The sequence below is a fragment of the Acomys russatus genome, chromosome 20, assembly GCF_903995435.1.
Source record: "Acomys russatus chromosome 20, mAcoRus1.1, whole genome shotgun sequence".
Taxonomy (NCBI): domain Eukaryota; kingdom Metazoa; phylum Chordata; class Mammalia; order Rodentia; family Muridae; genus Acomys; species Acomys russatus.
The window spans coordinates 449,857-472,176 of record NC_067156.1 but is presented as its reverse complement, the minus strand read 5'-3'; the positions used below and the strand labels follow the sequence as shown (position 1 = coordinate 472,176).

The 22,320-nt window shown below is 38.9% G+C and overlaps 1 protein-coding gene across 1 annotated transcript in view; it reads left to right on the top strand.

Moving 5' to 3' along the window:
• Nucleotides 1-18,851, top strand: part of Rock1 (Rho associated coiled-coil containing protein kinase 1) — a 110,588-nt gene extending 91,737 nt beyond the window's left edge. Inside the window, exons 26-33 of the mRNA XM_051163273.1 lie at nt 1,519-1,707; nt 2,952-3,111; nt 12,754-12,824; nt 13,027-13,115; nt 14,970-15,048; nt 15,441-15,702; nt 16,495-16,702; nt 18,794-18,851. Of these exons, the coding sequence (XP_051019230.1) occupies nt 1,519-1,707; nt 2,952-3,111; nt 12,754-12,824; nt 13,027-13,115; nt 14,970-15,048; nt 15,441-15,702; nt 16,495-16,702; nt 18,794-18,797 (1,062 nt within the window). The 3' untranslated portion in view covers nt 18,798-18,851. The remainder of the gene's footprint in view (nt 1-1,518; nt 1,708-2,951; nt 3,112-12,753; nt 12,825-13,026; nt 13,116-14,969; nt 15,049-15,440; nt 15,703-16,494; nt 16,703-18,793) is intronic.
• The last annotated feature ends 3,469 nt before the right edge of the window (nt 18,852-22,320 follow it).

Below are 22,320 nucleotides of genomic sequence, written 5' to 3'. Positions count from 1 at the left end.
AAGTCAAACTCTATTAATTATTGAAGACTTACTGAGACATAGGATTGCAGTTAAGAGAGTTGACATGTCTAGTAACTTCACTAGTATGATCCCACTGTTATCACTAGCATATCACAAGTATATGATAACACAATTCTGTAGTAGGGCAGTTGCTTAGTAAGCATGAGGTCCTGGCTTCCATTCCTAGCACTCCAAGGGGAAATATAACAGGTCAAAAGCCGGAGAAGTAGTTTGGGAATAAGTAAAAAACTGTAGGGTGGTTGCTTACCATTTTGTTTTGCATCTTGCATTTTGTAATGCATCTAGGTCAGTTTTTGTTTGTTTGATTTTGTCATTAAAACATGATGGGTGATATCATGACATGAAATACTATATCAAGAAAAAAAAAAGGTGGGAGAAAAACTTGTGTGTCTTGTCATCTTACTCAGTTACCCAGTAATTCAGAAACTAAGTGCTTGAGTTTTTTTTTTTTTACAGTAATTGTTTTCCTCTCATTTTAGTATGATTTAATTAAATAATGAGCATAGACAGTAATTTTACATTTAAGTAAATACATGTTAAGTTTATTACTTAATAATCTAAATCCATATTAAAATTACTTGGGTAGGTGCCTCAATCTTACAGGAATCTTTAAGGTTACCTACTTTGCTTCTCAGTCCTTTATGTTGCAACTAAAAATAATCTTAAAAATGCACTTGACGGATGTTTTAAAAAAATCCCTCAAGTGCAAGCTGAGTGTGGTGGCACATGCCTTTAATCCCAGCACTTGGGAGGCAGAGGCAGATGGATCTCCATGAGTTCGAGGCCAGCCTGGTGTACAGAGTGAGTTCCAGGTCAGCCAAGACTACACAGAGAAACTCTGTCTCGGGGGGGGGGGGGGGGGGGAGGAAGCTATTGAAGAAGCCACTGAATATCAACCTTTGTCTTCTGCACACATGTATGTATACACACATGTGCATACACGCATGCACACATAAACATTGCAAAAGAAAAGGGGCATCTATATGACCTAATCAGATGTTTGGTCCCCTTGCTTTCCTGGTTGTCCAAAGGAAAGAGATTTCTCTCTGGCCTTCTTACCTGTGTTTACAATGCTATTGCTGCCTTCCTTCCATGTGTTTTCCTTGCTTATCCATCTCAAGAAACACATGGAACTGAGTGCAGTGGCACATGCCTTTAATCCCAGCACTCACGAGGCAGAGGCCAGTGGAGCTCTGCATTTGAGGCCAGTATGGGCTATGTAATAAGGTCCAGGCCAGCTAGCTACATAATGAGCCATAAAGAGAGAGGAGGAAGGGGAAAGAAAGGAAGGAAGAAGACATGTGACACATATGCAAGCTTTCTAGGGAGTGTCCTTAACCTCTCATAGGGCAGTTGTCTCCATAGCGCCATTGCATATATCTCTGTACCAAGAAAAAATCCTGCATAACCTTGAAAACCAATACATTTTAATAGACATTAAAGTTGAGTGGCTACAGTATATAGATCCTTACAAATACTATTTTAATGTTTGAACAGGCTGTTAACAAGTTGGCAGAAATAATGAATCGCAAAGATTTTAAAATTGATAGGAAGAAAGCTAATACTCAAGATTTGAGAAAAAAAGAAAAGGAAAATAGAAAGCTGCAGCTGGAGCTTAATCAAGAAAGAGAGAAATTTAACCAAATGGTGGTGAAGTACCAGAAGGAGCTGAACGACATGCAGGCGGTAAGGTCTGTGCGAGTGCACGGAGGCCCCTCACTGTGTCAGTCTACTTGTAGCTGCCTTGCTTACAGTGGACTGACTGTTGTAAAAATTTATATTTTAATTTACAGCATTTACAGTTTGATCATATATGCTCTAATATAAACTTTCTCTTAAAAATGTCAAAGAAGGGGCTGGAAAGGTGGCTCAGAGGTTAAGAGCACAGTCTGCTCTTCCAGAGGTCCTGAGTTCAATTCCCAGCAGCCACATGATGGCCCACAATCAATCTTCAAAAAAATTTTTTTCAGAGATGCTCTCTCGCCTCTAAATTGTCATGGCTTGAGTTATTTTTACTAATTATAAGTTGCTTGATTAGAGGCCCTGGTTTAAGAGAGGCATTTAAGGATTTTGTTTTTAGATTGCAACTGAATTTGGAATATGGTTGTTAAATTGATTGTGCTTAGGCTAGAGGGTTTTTTAAAAATATAAGTAGCTTGTTTTTCTACTTGGTATCTACTTTTCTAAAATAAAATACCAATAATATTTTATATTTTTTGACATGTCAAGAATATAAAATTGTCTTAAGACTCATTTACATCCAGGCTTTGATTCTATTATTTATGATTTTATCCTGAGTTTTCTGTGCTTTTAATTTTAATTCATTCAGAGCCAGAAAATAAAAAATAGTTTGCTGATATTTTAAGTATTTTTTCATACCTTATATTTAAAAAAGAAAAAAGAAACATTTCTTAACAAAGTAAGGTTAGGGGCTGGAGAGATGTCACTGTGGTTAAGAGTACTTGTTGCTCTACAGAAAAGCTGGGTTTGATTCCCAGCATTCATATGGTGGCTCAAAATCATCTGTAACAGCAGTTCTGGGGGATCCAATGGTACAAATACATGCATGCAAGCAAAACATTCATGTACACAAAGTAAAATCTTACACAAAAAAAGTAAAAGGAATTTACCGTTAGCATTGAACTGAGAAAGAACCTTGTTTCTACAGAACATCCTCATCTGTGGTAGTTGCCAGGCATAGTAGCTTACTCCTGTCCCAGCTACTTAGAGCTGCCAGGAAGACTACTTGGGCTAAGAAGGTCTGGCCCAGCCAGGCATGTCTCAAAAAACCTAAAAAAAAGAAAAAGAAGAAATTATTGTTCTGGGCCATCCTGACTAACCATGTTTCACACTCACAATTTAATTACTCATTTACATTTCATTTATTAATGTTGAAATTGTTTGGTTTTTATTTTATTTTTCAAAAATAGCAATTAGTAGAAGAATGTACACATAGAAATGAACTTCAAATGCAGTTGGCTAGCAAAGAGAGTGATATTGAGCAACTGCGTGCAAAGCTCTTGGACCTTTCGGATTCAACTAGTGTTGCTAGTTTTCCTAGTGCTGATGAAGCGGATGGAAACCTTCCAGGTAAGAGGAGTTCTCTCTGCTGCCCAAGTCTGCTCAAGTATTGTGGAAATGTTCTCCTTTTTCTATTTTGTCATTTTGTCCCTAACTATTTAAGGAGTTGTTTTTAATAGCCAAGACATGTGATGGTTGTTTATTTAAGTGCATTTTGTAAAATAAAACCAGTCATAAGCAGGCTATTCAGATGTGCTAAGAGGCTGTACCTGAGAAACTCCTTGAAGATGTTTTAAAAAAATAACATATATCTTTTTTGTTTTTCAAGACAGGGTTTCTCTGTGTAGCCCTGGTTGTCCTGGAACTTACCTTTTAGACCATGTTGGCCTCAAACTCAAGAGATCTGCCTGCCTCTGCCTCCTCCCTGAACCCCGACCTGTGCTTAGAGGTGTGCACAACTATGCCTGGCTTTAATATGTTTTTATTGTTGATATTGTTTTGCTTTGGGTTTTTTTTTTTTTTTTTTCAAGACAAGATCTCTCTGTGTAGCCTTGGCTGTCCTAGACTCACTTTGTAGACCAAGCTGGCCTCAAACTCACAGTGATCTATCTGCCTCTGCCTCCCGAGTGCTGGGATTAAAGACGTGCAGCACCACTGCCCGCATTGTTGTTGTTTTGTGTTTTTGTTTTTTGAGACAGGGTTTCTCTGTGTATAATATGTTTTTATGAATGTCCACTGCTTAGTGCTTATGTATTTATATAATGTGTGTGTGTATGTGTGTGTGTGTGTGTGTGTGTGTGTGTACTCATAGCAGAACCATCGCAGCTATATGTAGAAAACCTACCCACTGTAATAGCAAGGAACCTTCAGTAGACTTTGTCAAGTTTTAAGTTTGGAGAAGTAGAGAAAAGGTGATTCAGTTAAGAGGACGGGATTGGAGTGCCGAAAAAGTGAGTAGAAGTAAATGGCTAATGTTTCCTTTTTTCTCTTTCCCTAATTAAAATAAGTAAAAAAAAAAAAAACAAAAAAAAACGCATTCTTGGCTTAATTGGAGTTCAAGTGAAGTGAATGGGTTATAAATAGTGAAGCATAAAAACTGGGTGCTGTGGCACACTCCTGTAATCCCAGCACTCAGGAGGCAGAGGCAGATGGATCTGTGTGAGGTAGAGGCCAGCCTGGTCTACACAGGGAGTCCAGGACAGACAGCGCTACACAGAGAAGCCCTGTCTTGAAAAACCAAAAGCAAGCAAACAAAACCCCAAAAATTAAGAAAAAAAAAAATTAAAACATGTAGCTAGAGAGATGGCTTAGTGGTTAAGAATATTTTTGTTCTTTCATAGGGCCTGGGTTCAGTTCCCAGCACCTCCACAGTAGTTCACACTGTCTGTAACTCCAGTTCTAAGGGATCCAGCACCCTTCTTTGGCTTCGCACAGGCACCAGGCCTACACATGGTACATAAACATACAGACAGGCAAAAAGAAACAAAACAAAAAACATAAAAATAAGGTAAAGATAAATCTAAAAAAATTAAAACATGCATTTATATATACTATATATACTTGCCATGCCAACATTCTTAGTTCACTATTTTAGAAGTGTTTTGTTTTAACAAAGTAGTGGAAAATAGATTTTAGTTAGTGTATTTCCCAAGTGAGTAAAGACAAATAATATATTTTAGCATCATATACTGTTGTTGTTTCTAGTATCATAAAGTAGATAGACTAGGAATTTTTTTTCTTGTTCAGGAAAGTGGTACTCAAAGGACCATCTACTTATATCATGTGGTTTCTGCCCTGGTGAGGTGGGTATCTTTTGTTTGTTTGTTTGTTTTTTGTTTTTTCGAGACAGGGTTTCTCTGTGTAGCCTTGGCTGTCCTAGACTCACTTTGTAGACCAGGCTGGCCTCAAACTCAAGAGATCCAACTGCCTCTGCCTCCTCAGTGCTGGGTTTAAAGGGGTGTGCCACCATGCCCAGCCTGAGATCCTTTTTTGCCCAAAATCAGGATTCTGTGAGGGTAAGTTGAACAGGGTAACCTTCCTGTTCTGAAGGTTAGGGGTTCCTTCTGTTTGTTAGTGTTTGCCTCTCGTACACAGTTTCTGCCTCTGGAAACTTGTAGCTTTCTCCCATAGGAAGATGGCTGTGGCTTAGTAAGAGCCTGTGTTTCAGCTCTTCAGACATCTGAGGTCAGACTTAGTAAAAAATATGACTTCTGGAGGTCTTTGACTGTTGTCTTAACGTTTTTATTGCTGTGATAAAAAATCATGACCAAAAGCACCTTGGGTCTGGAGAGATGACTGAGTGGTTAAGAGCAATACCTACTCTTCTAGAGGCTCTGGCTTCCACTCAGAGCACAGCACCCACGGTGGCTCACAAGCATCTGTGAGCATCCCAAGGGAGCCGGCACTCTCTTCTGGCCTCCAGAGGCACCAGGCACTTACGTGGTACACAGATAACATGCAGACAAAACACTCATACACATTGTATAAATAAATAAAAATTTTTTTGAAGAACAGCTTGGAGTGTTTAGGTCACACTGTGTCTCTGAGGGAAGTCAGGGAAAGACTTCAAGCAGGAGCTCAAGCAGGAGCCATGGAGGGCTTTCTTCTCCTTTTATATTTTTGGTTGGTTGGTTGGTTTTGTTTTTGTTTTTTGTTTTTTTCAAGACAGGGTTTCTCTCTGTATCCTTGGCTGTTCTGGACTCACTTTGTAGACCAGGCTGGCCTCGAACTCACAGAGATCCACCTGCTTCTGCCTCCTGAGTGCTGGGATTATAGACGAGCACTGCTGCACCTGGCTTTAGCCTGCTTTCTTACATATTCTAGGACTGCCTCTTCAGAGGTGGTGCTGTGTAAAGTGAGCTGGGCTGTCCCACATCAGTTATTAATTAAGAAAAGTACACCATGGACTTGGCTGTAGGCAATCTGATAAAAGCATTTTCTCATCTGGGGTTCCTCTTCCCAGATAACTCTAGTTTATATTAAGTTCAAGGGGTGGAGGACAGCCAGGACAGTTATAGTGATTTAGTTTTTAAACTAAAGTTGTGAACTCATTGTTTGTTCACCACAGGATACTTCTGGAGTAAATGGGGTCTAATTAACGTCAATCAAAAATCTCAAGCATGTTTATCCCATGCATTTCCATTAGCTTTATAGTATTCTTCTGGTTTTGTGTAAATTTTCAGCATCTTCTGTTTTATTCGTGAACATAATTAGAAGACTTGAATCAAAAGATAAGTTGATGAGATCCAGATTGGCCGAACTCATGAGGTAACCAGGTTTGATTGGCAGACTTCAGGTTATAAATCCACTTTGATTTTAGAATCCTGATCTAGTAGATTAACTTGGGAATCATTTGGCAAAGGGATTGAGTTGTTTTAAAGTATTTGTTTCTGAGGCTATCAGATGTTGGTGTACTCTTAGCTGTTCTTCATCATCACCGTGATGTTAGTATTGGAACCTTTAGAAAAATAAAACAGGCTGAACCCTGACTTCCCTATTGGATGTAGAAATTAAAGGACACTCTTTAACAAAATCACTTTTCCCTCAAGGCTGGAGAATGGTTCAGAGCACTTGCTCTTGCAGAGGACCTGCATTTTGTTCCCAGCATTTTAATTATATATTACTTCACCCTCTCTGCATTAGGTATTTTGCTTCTCAGTTGAAAATTCTTATTAAGGTTGCCATCTACTATATGCTTAAAAATGGTTTTCATAAATAAGAAAGTTTTATAGTAAGATCTAGGAGAAATCCTTAAAAGTATTTTTAATATTCTTCCATAATATATGCTGTATATCATTTTCCTGAATAGTTCTTAAAGATGACAGTTTTTCCTTTTTTTACTTTAGATTAGTAATTGAGAGCTGGAGAAACAGCTCAGGAGTGGCTGCTGAGTTCCATACCCAGCACCCACAAGATGGTTCACAACCATCTGTAAATGTTACCCGATGCCCTTTTCTGGTGTGCAGAAATACGTATAGACAAAACATCCATATACATAAATTTGGGGATGGGATTCCAAACAGGATTTTTCTGTTTCCCTGGCTGTCTTAGAGCTTCCTATATAGGCCAGGCTGGCTTTGAACACAGATCCACCTGCCTCTGTGTTCTTGAGTGCTGGGATAAAGGTGTGCACCACCACAGCCTGCCTAAATAAATCTTTTTTTAAAAAGAAAAGTAGAAAATGAGTCTGCATTCTATAAAAGGATAATATTGAGTGTGGATAGTTATTCAACAGTTATAATGACTTTTTTTTTTTTTTTTTTTTAAGTACAGGCTATTTTTAGTTCAATGATTTGGCTTGTTTCTCTTTTTTTATGTATTTTTCTGTATTTTTAATTTAATTTAATTAATTCAGATTACATCGCAATTGTTATCCTGTCCCTTGTATCCTCCCGTTCTACTCTCCGTCCTGCTTTCACCCTATTCCCTTCCCCTAGGTCTGTGACCGAGGAGGACCTCCTCCCCCTCTATATGATCATAGGGTATCAAGTCTCATCTTGGTAGCCTACTTATCCTTTCTCTGAATGCCACCAGGCCTCCCCACCAAGGAGAAGTGGTCCCCTTGATTTTGTTTTTCGAGACAGGGTTTTTCTGTGTAGCCTTGGCTGTCCTGGATTCACTTTGTAGACCAGGTTGGCCTCAAACTCACAGCGATCCACCTGCCTCTTCCACCACGCCCGGCTCAATTTGGTTTTCTTAATGGTTGTATGAATGAAGTAATCTCTTTCTGTCATTATTTCTCTGAAATGTCCATGTAATATAGAAATTCTAACATATCTTAGATGTCCAGCTCTCAGCCTCTATCGTGTTTTTCATGAGTATCTTGTCATTAGTTAGATCAAATTTCTCCTAAATTTCCCAATTCTAAAAATCTTAGAAATGCATGTTACTTCTCTCACTTATCACTGAAGTTCCTAGAGAAGTTTTCTTTTCTTGCTCTACCCTTGGTTCTGCCAGGTGGCCATCTGGCACACTGTGAATGTGGAGATTATTTTAGGGTTACAGTTTGTCTTAAACCCAAATGACAAAATAACTTCAGTATAATAAAGGCCTTTGGGGAGCTAGAGAGATTTCTTAGTGGTTAAGAGCACTGTCTGCCCTTCCAGAGAATCTGGGTTCAATTCCCAGCACCCACATGGCAGCTTACAGGGTATCCAACACCCTTACACTAACATACATGCAGGCAAAACACCAATGTACATATAATAAGAATAAATAAGTTATTTTTAAAAATGACTTTCTATTCTTTCTCTTGCCTTCTCATGGAATTGTTGACTTAGTTATCTGAAGAGAGTGTAGGGGGATAAAACATTAGCAAAGTCGTTGGTGTCAGCCCTCATTATCTCTATATCTGTATCATTTTCTTTTCCATTCACTTGGATCTCACACTCTATAACTTAAGCCTGATAGTAGTGAATCACTGGGTGAGTTTCCAACTATGCAAATATGTGAGGGTTTCTGACCTTACCCAATTGGAAGCCGTGCTTCTATTTATTTGAGCATTAATTGATTGCATTTGTTTTGTATGTCACTTTTAAAACATAGCTAAAACACTGCGCTGTGGCTCTCTACTTCTATTAAATTGTATGTAGTATATTAAAATAAACTTTGGTAGTCTTAAAAAATTGGCTTTGAAGGATTGAGGGAACCCGAAGTGTCAAGGCCACCACAAGAAGACCTATAGAGTAAATTAACCTGGGCTCATGAAGCCTCACATGACTGAACCACCAACCAAGGCCCTACACATATGTAGCACATGTGTAGCTTGTTCTTCGGGTGGGCCCCCTAACAATTAGAGCAGGGCAGCTGAGCGTAGTGGCACACACCTTTAATCCCAGCACTCGGGAGGCAGAGGTAGGCAGATCTCTGTGAGTTTGAGGCCAGCCTGGACTATAGTGCAAGTCCAACATAACCTAGGAGAAACCTTGTCTTGAAAAAAATTAGAGCAGAGGCTGTCTCTGACTCTCTTGCCTGCTTTTGGATCCCCTTCACATAGCTGGGCTGCCTTGTCTAGCCTCAGTGGGAGGGGATGCACCTAGTCCTGCTGCAGCTTAAGGTGCCAGGATAGGTTGGTGCCCATGGGTGGCCTCCCTTTTTCTGAGAATAAAGGGATAGGGAAATTGGGAAGAGGGTGTGAGTGTGGGACTGGGAGAAGAAGAGGGAGGGGTCCTTCCATCAGGGTTAACAATGGCTTTGCTATTTAAGCTGCCCATGTTAACTATTAATTTACATCCAGTTGGGCTCAGTCTGTTATTTGGATGAAAGAGTCAGTTTTTGGTATTATAATACTACAGTGAAGGTTTGTTGTTGTTGTTGTTAGAATTACTTTATATATTGTGTAAAATCCACGTTGTTTTTATACTTCTGTGGCAAATTGTTAATGAAAATCTAGTTCTAAGTTCTGAGTTCCTTTTACTTTCTAGAGAATCTAACTTCTGTGTGTGGTGTGAAAAATGGAATTTACAGCACTTGACTTGCACATTTAGTTGTGGCTTTCAGGAATTCTGCATTTAGATGCATTAAGAAGGAGAGGAAACAGAGAGGCCAGTGCCAGTGTTGCTATGTTGTGAGCTTAGCCTCTATTCTGAGCTATCTCTTCAGAGAGAGAGAGAGAGAGAGAGAGAGAGAGAGAGAGAGAGAGAGAGAGAGGGAGGGAGGGAGAGGTAAATCTATAATCACTGGTCTTAATTCTGTTCTCAGCTCAAATGTACAACTAGATAACATGAATTTCGTTTTGTTGGAGGGAGTCTTATTAATGATTAAAAAAAATAAGATGCCAGGCCGCAGGTATTACATAGAGAGCATGGGAGAGAAGGAAAGGAGGAGGGTACCCCAGAGAGAAACAGAGATAGCAAAGAGGAAGAGAATAAGAGGTGAGAAAGAAGGAGGTGAGGGGGTCTGTCTTTTTATATATGGGCAGGGTCACGCCCAGTGCCAGGTAGGCAACAACATCACAGGTAGGCATACTGGGGCAGAATCCTAAAGGTTCTTAGGTTGGTTAGATTGGGTTGCAGTTTTTTGGTTTTTTGAGATAGGGTTTCTCTACACAGCCCTGACTGTCCTGGTACTTGCTCTGTAGACCAGGCTAACAGAGCTCCACCTGCCTCTACTTCCAGAATGCTGGGATCAAAAGTGTGCACCACTCCCACTCCCACCCCCCCATCCCACCCCTCCGACTTTGTTTTTGTTTTTAAGCATTTATTCACTTAGAGAAATTACTGCAGTGGGTAGGATAGGGTATTTTAGAATGCACTATTTTGTATAAATGTCAAAATTCAAGGGCCTTATTTTAGTAAGGAATTGCTAATATTAGATACCCTAAACCACACTTTAAAATGAGAGCTTCCGTTTTTGCCATATTAATAGGAAAACTTCCTAGTAGTATTCCTCCTTTTATAAGATAAAATGTTTATGCATCATCAGTATATGAGGAGCAACCTTCCACACATTATTTAATATGAAACTGCCTGTTTGGTTTTTAAATTGCAACCACTATTTAGAGTTATTTGGCTAATTTAGAAAAAAAGGCAGAATAGCAAAGTAATAAAAAATATATTATCAACTATACATTTTCTGTGTATTAGATTCCAAGTGCTAGGTTGTGGTGCCTGTTCTCTCAAAACTTACAAAGGAACTATTTATGAGAAAAATAATTGTCAACAAAGTAAATAGTAAAAGGCCAAGTAGAAATAGAGAAATTTTGGTTTTTAACTTGCCACAAGTTCATTTAATGACCTGTAGCTTACATGAGGTTGACTAACATAAACAAAAGCTTGGAGACTGTTAAGTAACTGGTGGGAGTAGCAACAAGAAGAATATTACAGCTAGTAACTTAGTACTGTGAAACTTGTTTGGAAATAAGACTGCCATTGCATTTTAAAAACATAAGCTCAGAAGTTAAGACATGGCGTTTGATCCTGGAGCTTTACTGATACAGACAGAGGACACACCTTTGTAAAGCCTTGGTGTCATAATTCTCTTTAAGTGGAAAGTGACAATAGAACTACATGTAAGAATATGATGTCCTGGGCTGGAGAGATGGCTGGCTCAGCAGTGAAGAGCACTGACTGCTCTTCCAGGGGTCTGAGTTCAATTCCTAGAAACCATATGGTGGCTCATAACCATCTGTAACGGAATCTTATTTTCTCTTGTGGCATGTATGAAGATTCATATATGTAAAATATTTGTAAAAAGAATGTGATAATCTATACTCTTAAGACTATACAAGTCTTAAATATAAGATATCACTTGCAAAGCATTTTGGCAATCAGATGCTCAGAGATCTTCAACTTGATATAACTATCTCTATATACCTCAGACACTTCTAATAAACTCTAGATGTAATTAACCAGATATATTTAACCAGTGACCTCAACACTCAGGAGATTAATTCAAGTCTAGCCTGGGTTACACAGTAAGTTCAAGTCATGTAGTGAGGCTGTCTCTAAAAGTTAGAAACTGAGCCGGACGTGGTGGCACACATCTTTAATCCCAGCACTCGGGGGGCAGAGGCAGGTAGATCTCTGTGAGTTTGAGGCCAGCCTGGTCTACAAAGTGAGTCCATGACAGCCAGGGCTACACAGAAAAACCCTGTCTCAAAAAAAAAAAAAAAAAAAAAAAAAAAAAATAGAAGCTGGTGAAGTAACTGTGGTAGTGCAGTGGCCTAGCATTGATCCATCCTGCACAGAAGGAATGAACATTATGTGATACTAGCAACAGTTGCCATAGAAGGCTTTGAGTATAAATAGTCAACAGTTATAGTATTAATGCTAGCAGTTAACCTACTTATTTTTGGTTTTCCTTTGTTTATTGAGTTAAATAAGCAGCTGGGCGTGGTGGCGCATGCCTTTAATCTCAGCACTTGGGAAGCAGAAGCAGGCAGATCCACTGTTAGTTCGAGGCTAGCCTGGCCTACAAAGTGAGTCCAGGACAGCCAAGATGACACATAGAGACCCTGTCTTGAAAAACCAAAAAATAAAAATAAAAATAATAAATAAGTAAGCAAACACAAAACATGTTTATTGAGTTAATTGTATTTCATTAGTTTGAGAAGGCTTAGAACTGGACTTTATATAGATAATGAAGTGCTTCCCAACCAAATTTGAACAATTTTAATGAAATTGTTGACTTTTTACTCAAATATTTAACTAAGAAAACAAATAAAATGCTTGTCTCTTATTCTTTGTATCTAGTTGATTCTGCCTGCATTCCTTATTTATTTATCTTCTACTCTTGTCTTCTGTGAGTAATAGGACACCTCAGTACCTTTGCCTGCTCTTGTGTAATCCATGGCTCTTAATTGTTCAACTTGCTGCATTTTTTTTCTTTTTTCCTTTCTTTCTTTTGGCTGAGTATTTTTATATGAATGTTGTGTAATATTGGAAGTATTGTATATCACATTCCATTTAAGCTGTCATCCACTCCAGTCTTGCCTGGCTCTTAAAGACATTGTTTTTTCATAGCTTTTCAATTGGGTACTAAATGTTAATTTTTTGAAGAAAGTGGCTTGGGATTTTTTTTTTTTTTCCTGCAGTCTTCGTTTGGCCATTAAAAGTTAATTTGTGTGATTGAAGCATGAAAGAGCAAACCGCAGCATTTTTTCATTTAGCTGTTTTCTGTTGCCTGTTGCTGCATGCGATCAGACAACTTGTAGTTTTTCATTTGGTTTTAAATTTTAAGATTGACACCTATACCTATGTTTATTCCTCCTAGAGTCAAGAATTGAAGGTTGGCTTTCTGTACCAAACAGAGGAAATATCAAAAGATACGGCTGGAAGAAACAGGTATCATATACCTAATTTCTTCTCATTGATGATCTTGTTACATGTTTTACTGTAAAGCATAGAACTTGTATTAACTGCTGTATTACTAAAATTTATTTTAAATTAATACAATAAAATGTAAACACAAATGGAAATTATGCTAGTCAATTTAAATTAAGTTAGTGTTACTCCTTTCATTCTTCTTCCCTTTTTGTCATTTTAGTATGTTGTGGTAAGCAGCAAGAAAATCCTGTTCTACAATGACGAACAAGACAAGGAGCAGTCCAGCCCATCCATGGTGTTAGACATAGAGTAAGTAGCCTTTGCCTGGATCTTTTTCATCATTTTACTCTTATACTTAATGAGTTATTTTTAGAACTGCTTGACATTCTGTGTTATTTAGACAATGTTATGTATTCTAAACAAGATGGCCCAGTGGGTAAAATTGGCATTTGCTATATAAGCCTAAGTACCCAAGTTCTGGTCCCCGAGCCCATGTAAAAGGTGGATGCAGAAGAGTAAACATCTAGCCCCAGTTTCCACCGCAAGCTGTCAGGAGGCGCAGAGCACCTCCAGAAGCTGGAAGGCCAGCAGCAAAGACCCTCTGTCTCATGGAAGGTGGAAAAATAAGGACCAACACTCAAACATTGTCCTCTGACCACATGTATGCACCATGGCATGTTTGCACTCACATTTACGCAAACAAGCACACATGATGTACAAGTTTAAAAGTCTAACCTTAGCAAAAAAAAAAAAAAAGTCTAATCTTAGCAAAGTGTGAGAAGGAAAAGGAAAATTTGTATACAAGATTTATATAGTGTGAAAAGCAAAATTTTATTAGTGATCTTGAGTTCCCTGATCATCTCAGAAAGTAAAATAGGGGTAGCTCAGAGATCAAGAATGCTTGATGCCCTTGCCCAGGTTTGTTTCTCAGCACCCACATAGCAGCTCACAACTATAGCTACAGTTCTAGGGGCTCCAACAGTTTCTTCTGGCTTCCACAAGCACCAGGCACACACGTGATGCGCATACAAACTTGCAGACAAAACACTTACACACAAGAGATTAAATCCTTTTTCAATTTAAATTTTTATTTTATATGCATTGGCATTTTGCCTATATATATGTCTCTGTGAGGGTGTTGGAACTGCCATGTGGGTGTTGGGAATTGAATCCAGGCTGTCTGGAAGAGCAGCCAGTCCTCTTAACCTCTGAGCCATCTCTCCAGCCCCAAACCTTTTTCTTTTTTTAAGTATAACATTATTTGATTGTCACACTGATACCATTAGTGGTTTATGCCAAGTAATATAAACAAAAATCTGTTCTTTTAAAATAATATATTAAAGGTTTTTTACATTGTCTATATTATCATAGAGGTGTGTATGTAGTATATGTAAAGATAAATACATTCTATATTTAAGATGCTTAGAGACAACTAGTTGGAAATTTTTAAGTGTATAACATAAATTCAACATGAAGTTTGTTTGGTGAGTACGATTCAAGTTATAAAAGGTTAAGTGAAGGACCCTCAAGATTGCTCAGTGGGTAAGGATGCTTGTTACCAAGTTTGATCCCTGGAATCCACAAGGTGGAAGAAGAGAGTTGTTGTCTAGCTTCCGCACATACTCTGTGGCATGTACACCCACACCTAAAATGTTAGCTATTTTTATTTTAAGTATTCTGGAGCTGGTACTGGTTGAATGTAAAGGAAGTTGAGCAAGCTCTGGTGATGGTTCACTAGTTATGAGTGATGAGCTTGAGTGGATAATAAAAATGAGAGTGAGTCTAGTTTATAAAACAAATGGCCATGTTTTTCAAATAGATATGCAATTCTGCCAGTAATATATGAGTGAATCTAACTTCTCTACATTTTCATCAATAGTTGGTGTTATTAGTTTATTTTTAAACTTTAAGTTCTGAAAAGTATACTGTGATGTCCTGTTTCTCCAAACACACAGACAGACAGACAGACAGACAGACACACAGACACACACACAGACACACACACACACACACACACACACACACACACTCCAAATGAGTATTGATGCTGAACGTCTTTTTATTTGCTTCTTTGCCCTTTATATGTTCTCTTCAGTGAAATGTGTGCCTTTTGTTACCAATGAGATTCGTATAATGGGTTTATATAATTTATTTCTGTCTTAGTAAATTGTTTCATGTCCGACCTGTAACCCAAGGAGATGTGTACAGAGCTGAAACTGAAGAAATTCCTAAAATATTTCAGGTACAAATTTACATTGTAATTCTAAAGGCTCTTTTACCAAAGCAATAAGTGTTTTTGTGAAATAGATATCAGTGTTTTCTTTTTTTTTTTTTTTTTTTTTTTTTTTTTTTTCTTTTTTTTTTTTTTTTTTTTTGGTTTTTTCGAGACAGGGTTTCTCTGTGTAGCCTTGGCCATCCTGGACTCATTTTGTAGACCAGGCTGGCCTCGAACTCACAGCGATCCGCCTGCCTCTGCCTCCCGAGTGCTGGGATTAAAGGCGTGCGCCACCACGCCCGGCTGATATCAGTGTTTTCATGTATTTAGAATTTTTATTTGCAGAGTAACAGGTCGTTTTTTTTTTTGTTTTGTTTGTTTTGTTTTTTTCAATTTTTCTCTATTACTCCTGAATTTAGATACTGTATGCAAATGAAGGTGAATGTAGAAAAGATATAGAAATGGAACCAGTTCAACAAAGTGAAAAAACTAACTTCCAGAATCACAAAGGCCATGAGTTCATTCCTACACTCTACCACTTCCCTGCCAACTGTGAGGCCTGTGCCAAACCTCTGTGGCATGTCTTTAAGCCACCCCCTGCCCTGGAGTGTCGAAGATGCCATGTTAAGTGCCACAGGGATCACCTAGACAAGAAAGAGGACTTGATCTCCCCATGCAAAGGTAAGGTGCAGTGTGTGAGATGACTCGGTGCTGTGAGTTCTAAGAGGGAATGTCTTGGCACCTGAGGGACTGTGCAGCAGTCCTTTCACAGAGCTAGTGATTCAGCCTTTAGCAGGTTTTGAAAGCAGATCATCCCCTTTTCCAAAGGCAGGCACTATAAAACTTGTAAGTTGAGAAGAGCTGAGCCTGAGTCCTACTGATCCCTTTGAGCTCTTACCTTTCCTTATTTCCTATGTGCCTCACCAGTGTGCTCATCATAGCCCCTCACAGTGAGACAGAGGAGACGTACATAGACTGTTGTAAGTAAGAGATGTAGGTTCTGCAAATACATGTGTTTGTTTCACTGTTGCATTGTTCATATTTCTAATTTGACACTATTTTTCTGTGCTTATGACTATTGATTTTGATCTTACTGGTTTTTAGAAAAAATTTCAGTCTTAGTCAAATTGAGACAAAGTTATTGTCCAGGTATAATAAACTATAGTATGTTAGGAATTAAGAACTTAGGGGACTGGAGAGGTAGCTCAGAGGTTAAGAACACTGTCTGCTCTTCCAAAGGTCCTGAGTTCAATTCCCAGCAACCACATGGTGGCTCACACCATCTATAATGAGGTTGCTGCCCTCTTCTGGTGTGCAGGTGTACATGCAGGCAGGATACTATATACATAAAAATAAATCTTTTTTTTAAAAAAGAGAACTTGTGAAAATTATGAATTTAATAGTTTTTAATACCATATTATGGTTTTAATTGTAAAAGTTTTGTGGGTTTTTGTTCTTTGTCTTTCAATGTAGTGAGTTACGATGTAACATCAGCAAGAGATATGCTGCTGTTAGCATGTTCTCAGGATGAACAAAAAAAATGGGTAACTCACCTAGTAAAGAAGATCCCTAAGAACCCACCATCTGGCTTTGTCCGTGCCTCTCCTCGAACATTGTCGACAAGATCCACTGCAAATCAGTCTTTCCGGAAAGTAGTCAAAAATACATCTGGAAAAACTAGGTAAAGACTAAAATATTAATCTCTTTCATAATACAAAAATTGTTGGGAACTTTATTAAAATTAGAAACCTACTCAAGTCAGGCGCAGTGGTGCATGCCTATAATCTCAGCACTCAGGGAGGCAGAGGCAGGCTGGTCTCTGTGAGTTTGAGGCCAGCCTGGTCTTAAAAATTAGAGGGATGGCGGCTGGAGAGATGGCTCAGTGGTTAAGAGCACTGTTTGCTCTTCCAGAGGTTCTGGGTTTGATTCCCAGCGACCACATGGTGGCTCACAACCGTCTATACCCTCTGATCCCCTCTTCTGGCAATCAGGTATACATGGTAGATAGAGCACTCATATACATAAAAATAAATAAATAAAATATTTTTTAAAAAAATTTAGAGGGCTGGAAAGATGGCTCAGCGGTTAAGAGCACTGACTGCTCTTTCAGAGGTCCTGAGTTCAAATCCCAGCAACCACATGGTGGCTCACAACCATCTGTAGTGTGATCTGATGCCCTCTTCTGGCCTGCAGGTGAACATACAGGCAGAGCATTCATATATATTAAACACATAAATAGATCTTTAAAAAAATTTAAAAAATTAGAAACTTAGGCATGATGACCATATCTTTAGGCCAACACTCAGAGGCTATGTGAGTTTGAGGCCAGCCTGGTCTATAATAGAACAAGTTCCAGGACAGACTGGTCTACATAGACTGTATCGCAACAACAACAACAATAATAATAATAATAGTTGTTGTTATTGTTATTATTATTATCATCATCATCATTATTATAAGCCTTGTGCTACTCAGGAGGCAGAGGCAGGCAGATCGCTGTGAGTTTGAAGCCAGCCTGGTTACAAAAGTGAGTCCAGGACAGCCCAGACTATTACACAAAGAAGCCCTGTATCAGAAAACAACAACAACAACAACAAAACCCACCTTGTGCTAGCTTTGGCAGCACAGATACCAAAATCAGAAACTGAATTGTTTTCACCATAGAGAACATCATTTATAGGTAGGCCTTAATATAAATTGATTGCTATTAGGAATTAGAACATAGAACACTTTCATACTCAGTTTCTGTCATACGTTAGGGTGTGTGAGACATATAGTTAGCCTTTGGGTTTTGCTGTTGTTGCTGCTGCTCTTGGTTTGTTGTTGTTGGGTTTTGTTTTGTTTTTCTTAGACAGGGTATCTGTTTGTAGCCTTGGCTGCCCTGTATTCATTCTGTAGACAAGACTGGCCTCAAACTCACAGAGATCCGCCTGCCTCTGCCTCTGGAGTGCCGGGGTTCAAGGCGTGTGCCACCACGCCCAGCTTAGAATCATATTTTTAAATGCAAATGGGTCATTGTAAAATGTTCCTCATCTTTTACAGTGTTGGAATTGGGTTCTTTTGAAAGTCAACAGCGTTTGTTAGTTATGATGAATATTGTATTATAAACAAATTTAGTTAAGTCCCTCTTTGTAAGTCTTTGCATTTTTTTTTTTTTTTTTTTTCAAAAATGCTGTCTGTGCTATGACAGCAACAGGACCTGAACAAGCCCTACTCCTGTCCTGTTTGGCTTTATGGGACAGGGTTTCTCTGTTGTAGCCCTGACTGCCCTGGAACTCAATCTGTAGACCATGCTGTCCTGGAACTCGCAGAGAGACACCACCGCCCCCTTCCAACCCCTACTCCCGCCTCTGCCTCGGAGTGCTGGGGTTAAAGGCTGGGCCATACTGCTTGGCTTGAAGTATCTTTAGTTATTTTCTTTACTCTCTGCTGCCTTATTCCTTGAAATGATCCATGGCCTTTTTGTCTGTCTTCTCAAACCTTTATACTATTACAGTATATCATAGTATTCAACTGAACCCTGTAGAACACTGTGTCAGCCAACTAGGAGAAGGGTATAAACTAGACCCAAAACAATTTAAGTAAGTGTTTGAGGAAGACAGTGTTTTAGGAGTAGGGGTGGTACTGATGGGGTTTGAATCCAGGGCCTCATGCATGCTAGCCAAACAGTCTACCACTGAGCCACACCCTTAACCTTTCTTTCAGTTGTTGCTTCTGTATTTTTGAACCAAGTATCTTTCTTAAATTACAATGTTTTTTTTTCCTTCAACAGTTAACCGTGTGACCTCCTGCTGTGTTGGAATCATGTGGGATGCTGCCTGGTAAACCAGGCTGTTCACCTATGCTAGGCAGACAGGCTGTTTCTTTGACACAGATACCACAGGCTTTTCAGGGTTGTGATTGCTGTTATTTGTCCTTGCTTTGGCACAAAAAGCACACTGAGGATTGTTTTTGTTTTTGTTTTCTTGCGGGTTTGCCTACAGGTAGATTAGATTAATTATTACTATGTAATGCAAGTACAATTGGGGAAAGCTTAGCTAGATATATTTTTTTAAGGTGCTGCCTTTTTAAATTTATATGAAAATGCCTGTCAGTCATGATAGAACAGTTTTCCTCATGTGAGCTAGAGGAGGGAACTTTCACTTTCAGTGGAATGGCCATCACTATCAAGATCAGCGTGTGGAAGGAGTAAAGAAAATATCTCAAAATGAGACAAGTTTTTTTTTTTAATGACTTAAGTTTTTGTGCTCTTGCAAGACTGTACAGAACTATTTTAAGAACACAGTGATGTCACTTGAAGCTCAGTGCACTCGCTGTAGAATTAAAAGCCTTACTGTTGATTGCCCACAGTGGGCTTTATGGAGAAATTAAATATCATACATTATGCTTTACAAAATACTGTATATGTTTCAGCAAGTTTGTAGATTGAGGACTGAGAGAAGACAAAAGAATTACATGTAATCTATGCATTTGCCAAGCCATATTGAGTTATTTTACTACTAGAGACATTAAGAACTAACTGTACAAGAGAACCAAGTTTAAAAGCATTTTGTGGGGTACATCATTTCTGTAATTATATAATGTATTTCTTTGTGGTTTTAAGTGAAAAGACATTAAGTTAACAAACATATAAAAGTGTATGCACTGTTTGAAATGTAAATTATTCGTAGAACACTTTCAGTGGGAGTTACATTACCCTATTAGTGCCTTAATTTGAGAGAATTTTTTTACTGCCATAAGTACAGACTTTTCAGAAAACAGATTTTACAAAAAAAATTATGTGTGTCAGTGGAGTTTTTCCGTTGGTAATTGGTTTAATTTAAAATATATAGAGGTTTGTTGGACTTTTGTAAATTAAGTACAATCTTTGCACCAAACTACCTGCTACAATAATGAAAGACTATAAAACTATCTGCAAAAAAATATACAAAGTTGCACCAATAGGAAAGAATTATGAACTGTATCTGTGATGTTTTCCAGTTAACATAGGAATTACCATATAAATACTGTTCAACTCTCCTCCGGTAACAAGAGTTGATTTGTATGGGCAGTGTGATTTATTGTTTATTTTTTTAACCAAATACCTCCTCAGTAATTTATAATGGCTTTGCAGTAATGTGTATCAAATAAGCACTGGAAAACTGATCTTCTCTAGGGTGATATGCATGTTTCATGTGGTATTGAAAGCCGCACTGATGGATATGTAATAATAAACATATCTGTTATTAATATGCTAGTGACTCTGTGCTCATTTAATGAGAAATAAAGTAATTTATGAATGGATACTTTTAATATTGACTACTATAGTATTTTCTCATGGCTGGAATGAATAGATGGCATACTAAAAATTATTTCATGATTGTATGCAAATGTTTCCTAATTTTGTGTATAGATTAAAATTATTTTTTAAAAGATAAACTTGGCTTGGGCTCTAAAACAAGAGGTGCTATTGTTCCAATGAAAATATGTCCAACATTTGTTGGAAAACAATTCCTTGTGGATCTCTTGCAGTTGTGCACATCTTGTAGTACCTGCTGTTTGCACCATCAAACAACCAGCAGCACCCTTGAGGACAGAATGCTTCCCTGCAGAGGGCCCTGTATTGCTACTGTCTCCCTGCATGGTTAAAATCAAGCAACTTTGCTTAAGCTTATTATAAAACAATTCAGATTCCAGAACTGGAGAGACCGGTCAGTGGTTAAGACCACATTTGCCTTTCATACAGGACACAGTTCAGTTCTCAGCACCCAGTGTCAGGCAGCTCACGACTTCTGTAACTCCTACTCCAAAGGATCTGATGCCCTCTTTTGATCTCTTTAAGCACCAACACAAAGCTACCATACACACACACACATGCACATAATTAAAAACAAAAAGACTGGTTCTTTATGCTTGTTGTTCCTTACTTGTTACCCAAAACCATGCGGAGTTGAGCACCCATCTGAGCCACCCTCCATCGTCCACCTTGGGAGCTGATGAAACATGAAGCTCATGCTGCTTGCTATGCTGGGGGCAAAATAGTGGTCATTTCTCTCGTCCACATGTCTCATGTTGTCTCCCAAGCCCTGTGAACTGTAACAGACTTAACTTCTGGCTTGCAGACGGGGTATATATAGGATGCTGATCCTTTACTGCCTAACAGTTTACATACCATTCTTAGAACCATTAAATAATATGTTGAGGTTGAGTAGCAGCCAGCATAGTCAGTACTGAGTATAAGGATTCTTAAGTGAAATATTAATCTGAGCATCACACTGTGGGGAAGAACTGCCCCTCTACGTATTCCCAGCATATTCTAGCTCTGTGATGGCTGGAGCATGCTGGAACCAAGAAGCCAGTGTGTGACAATGCTTCAGGTGTCTGCTGCATGACCAGTCTGGCACTTTGCACTTTTGCCACTTAACAGTTTCATATTGCACATGTGAGTAGTCACTGCCCGTCTTGCCTCAGCAAACAACTTCTTTGGCCAAACATTGTCTTACTCAGAACCCCAGCTCATGGTTGTCTGAAAAATGTATTACAACTTCTGGATTCCTCACCACGTTGTTCCTGGAAGACATACTAATGGAGGTTTAACAGTCCACCTGAGAGAAATGGGCTGGGGGTGGGGGTACTCGTAGCAGCCAGAGGTTGGTATTGGGTATCTCTTTCAATTGCTCCCTACATTATTTATGTAACATGGCCTCCCACTGGCCTGGAGCTCACCAATTTGGCTAGACTAGCTGGCCGTCAAGTGCCAGGCACACCACTGTGCCTAGCTTCTTTTCATGGGCACTGGGGGACTGAACTCTGGTCTTCATGCTCCCGTGTCAAGCACTTTACCAACTGAGCCATTACCCTAACCCTATTTCTGACCTGAAATGGTTATTTTTCTGTACGCTGCTGCACACTCTTCTTTAGGTTTGGTTTAGTCTTGTTTTTCCAAGGCCTGTTTAAGGTTCATTATGAAGTTACAGTGCTTATTTTAGTTCTGTGTTGTTTTAAATGAAAATTCCAGATGTTCTATATTACCAATAAAGACTCAGGAGCCAGATGCTGAGGTAAAAAACCTGCTAGCTCAGAGAGGCAGAGAAAGACTTCCTGCTTGTGTCATGTGCCAATGGAAAAGGCCCAAAAGGTTCAGCTGATAGCCCAGAAGAAAAGGCCAAAAAGCTGAAGAGCTAAAAGCTAAAGAGCTCTAGCTAAAATCCCAAGAGCTATATCTGCCAAAGGCCCCTTCTGCATGCTGTCTTAAGTACCCCTCAACTCAGGTCTCTCCTACTCTTTAATACCTGTCAGCTGGTTTCTTGCTCCATCTCT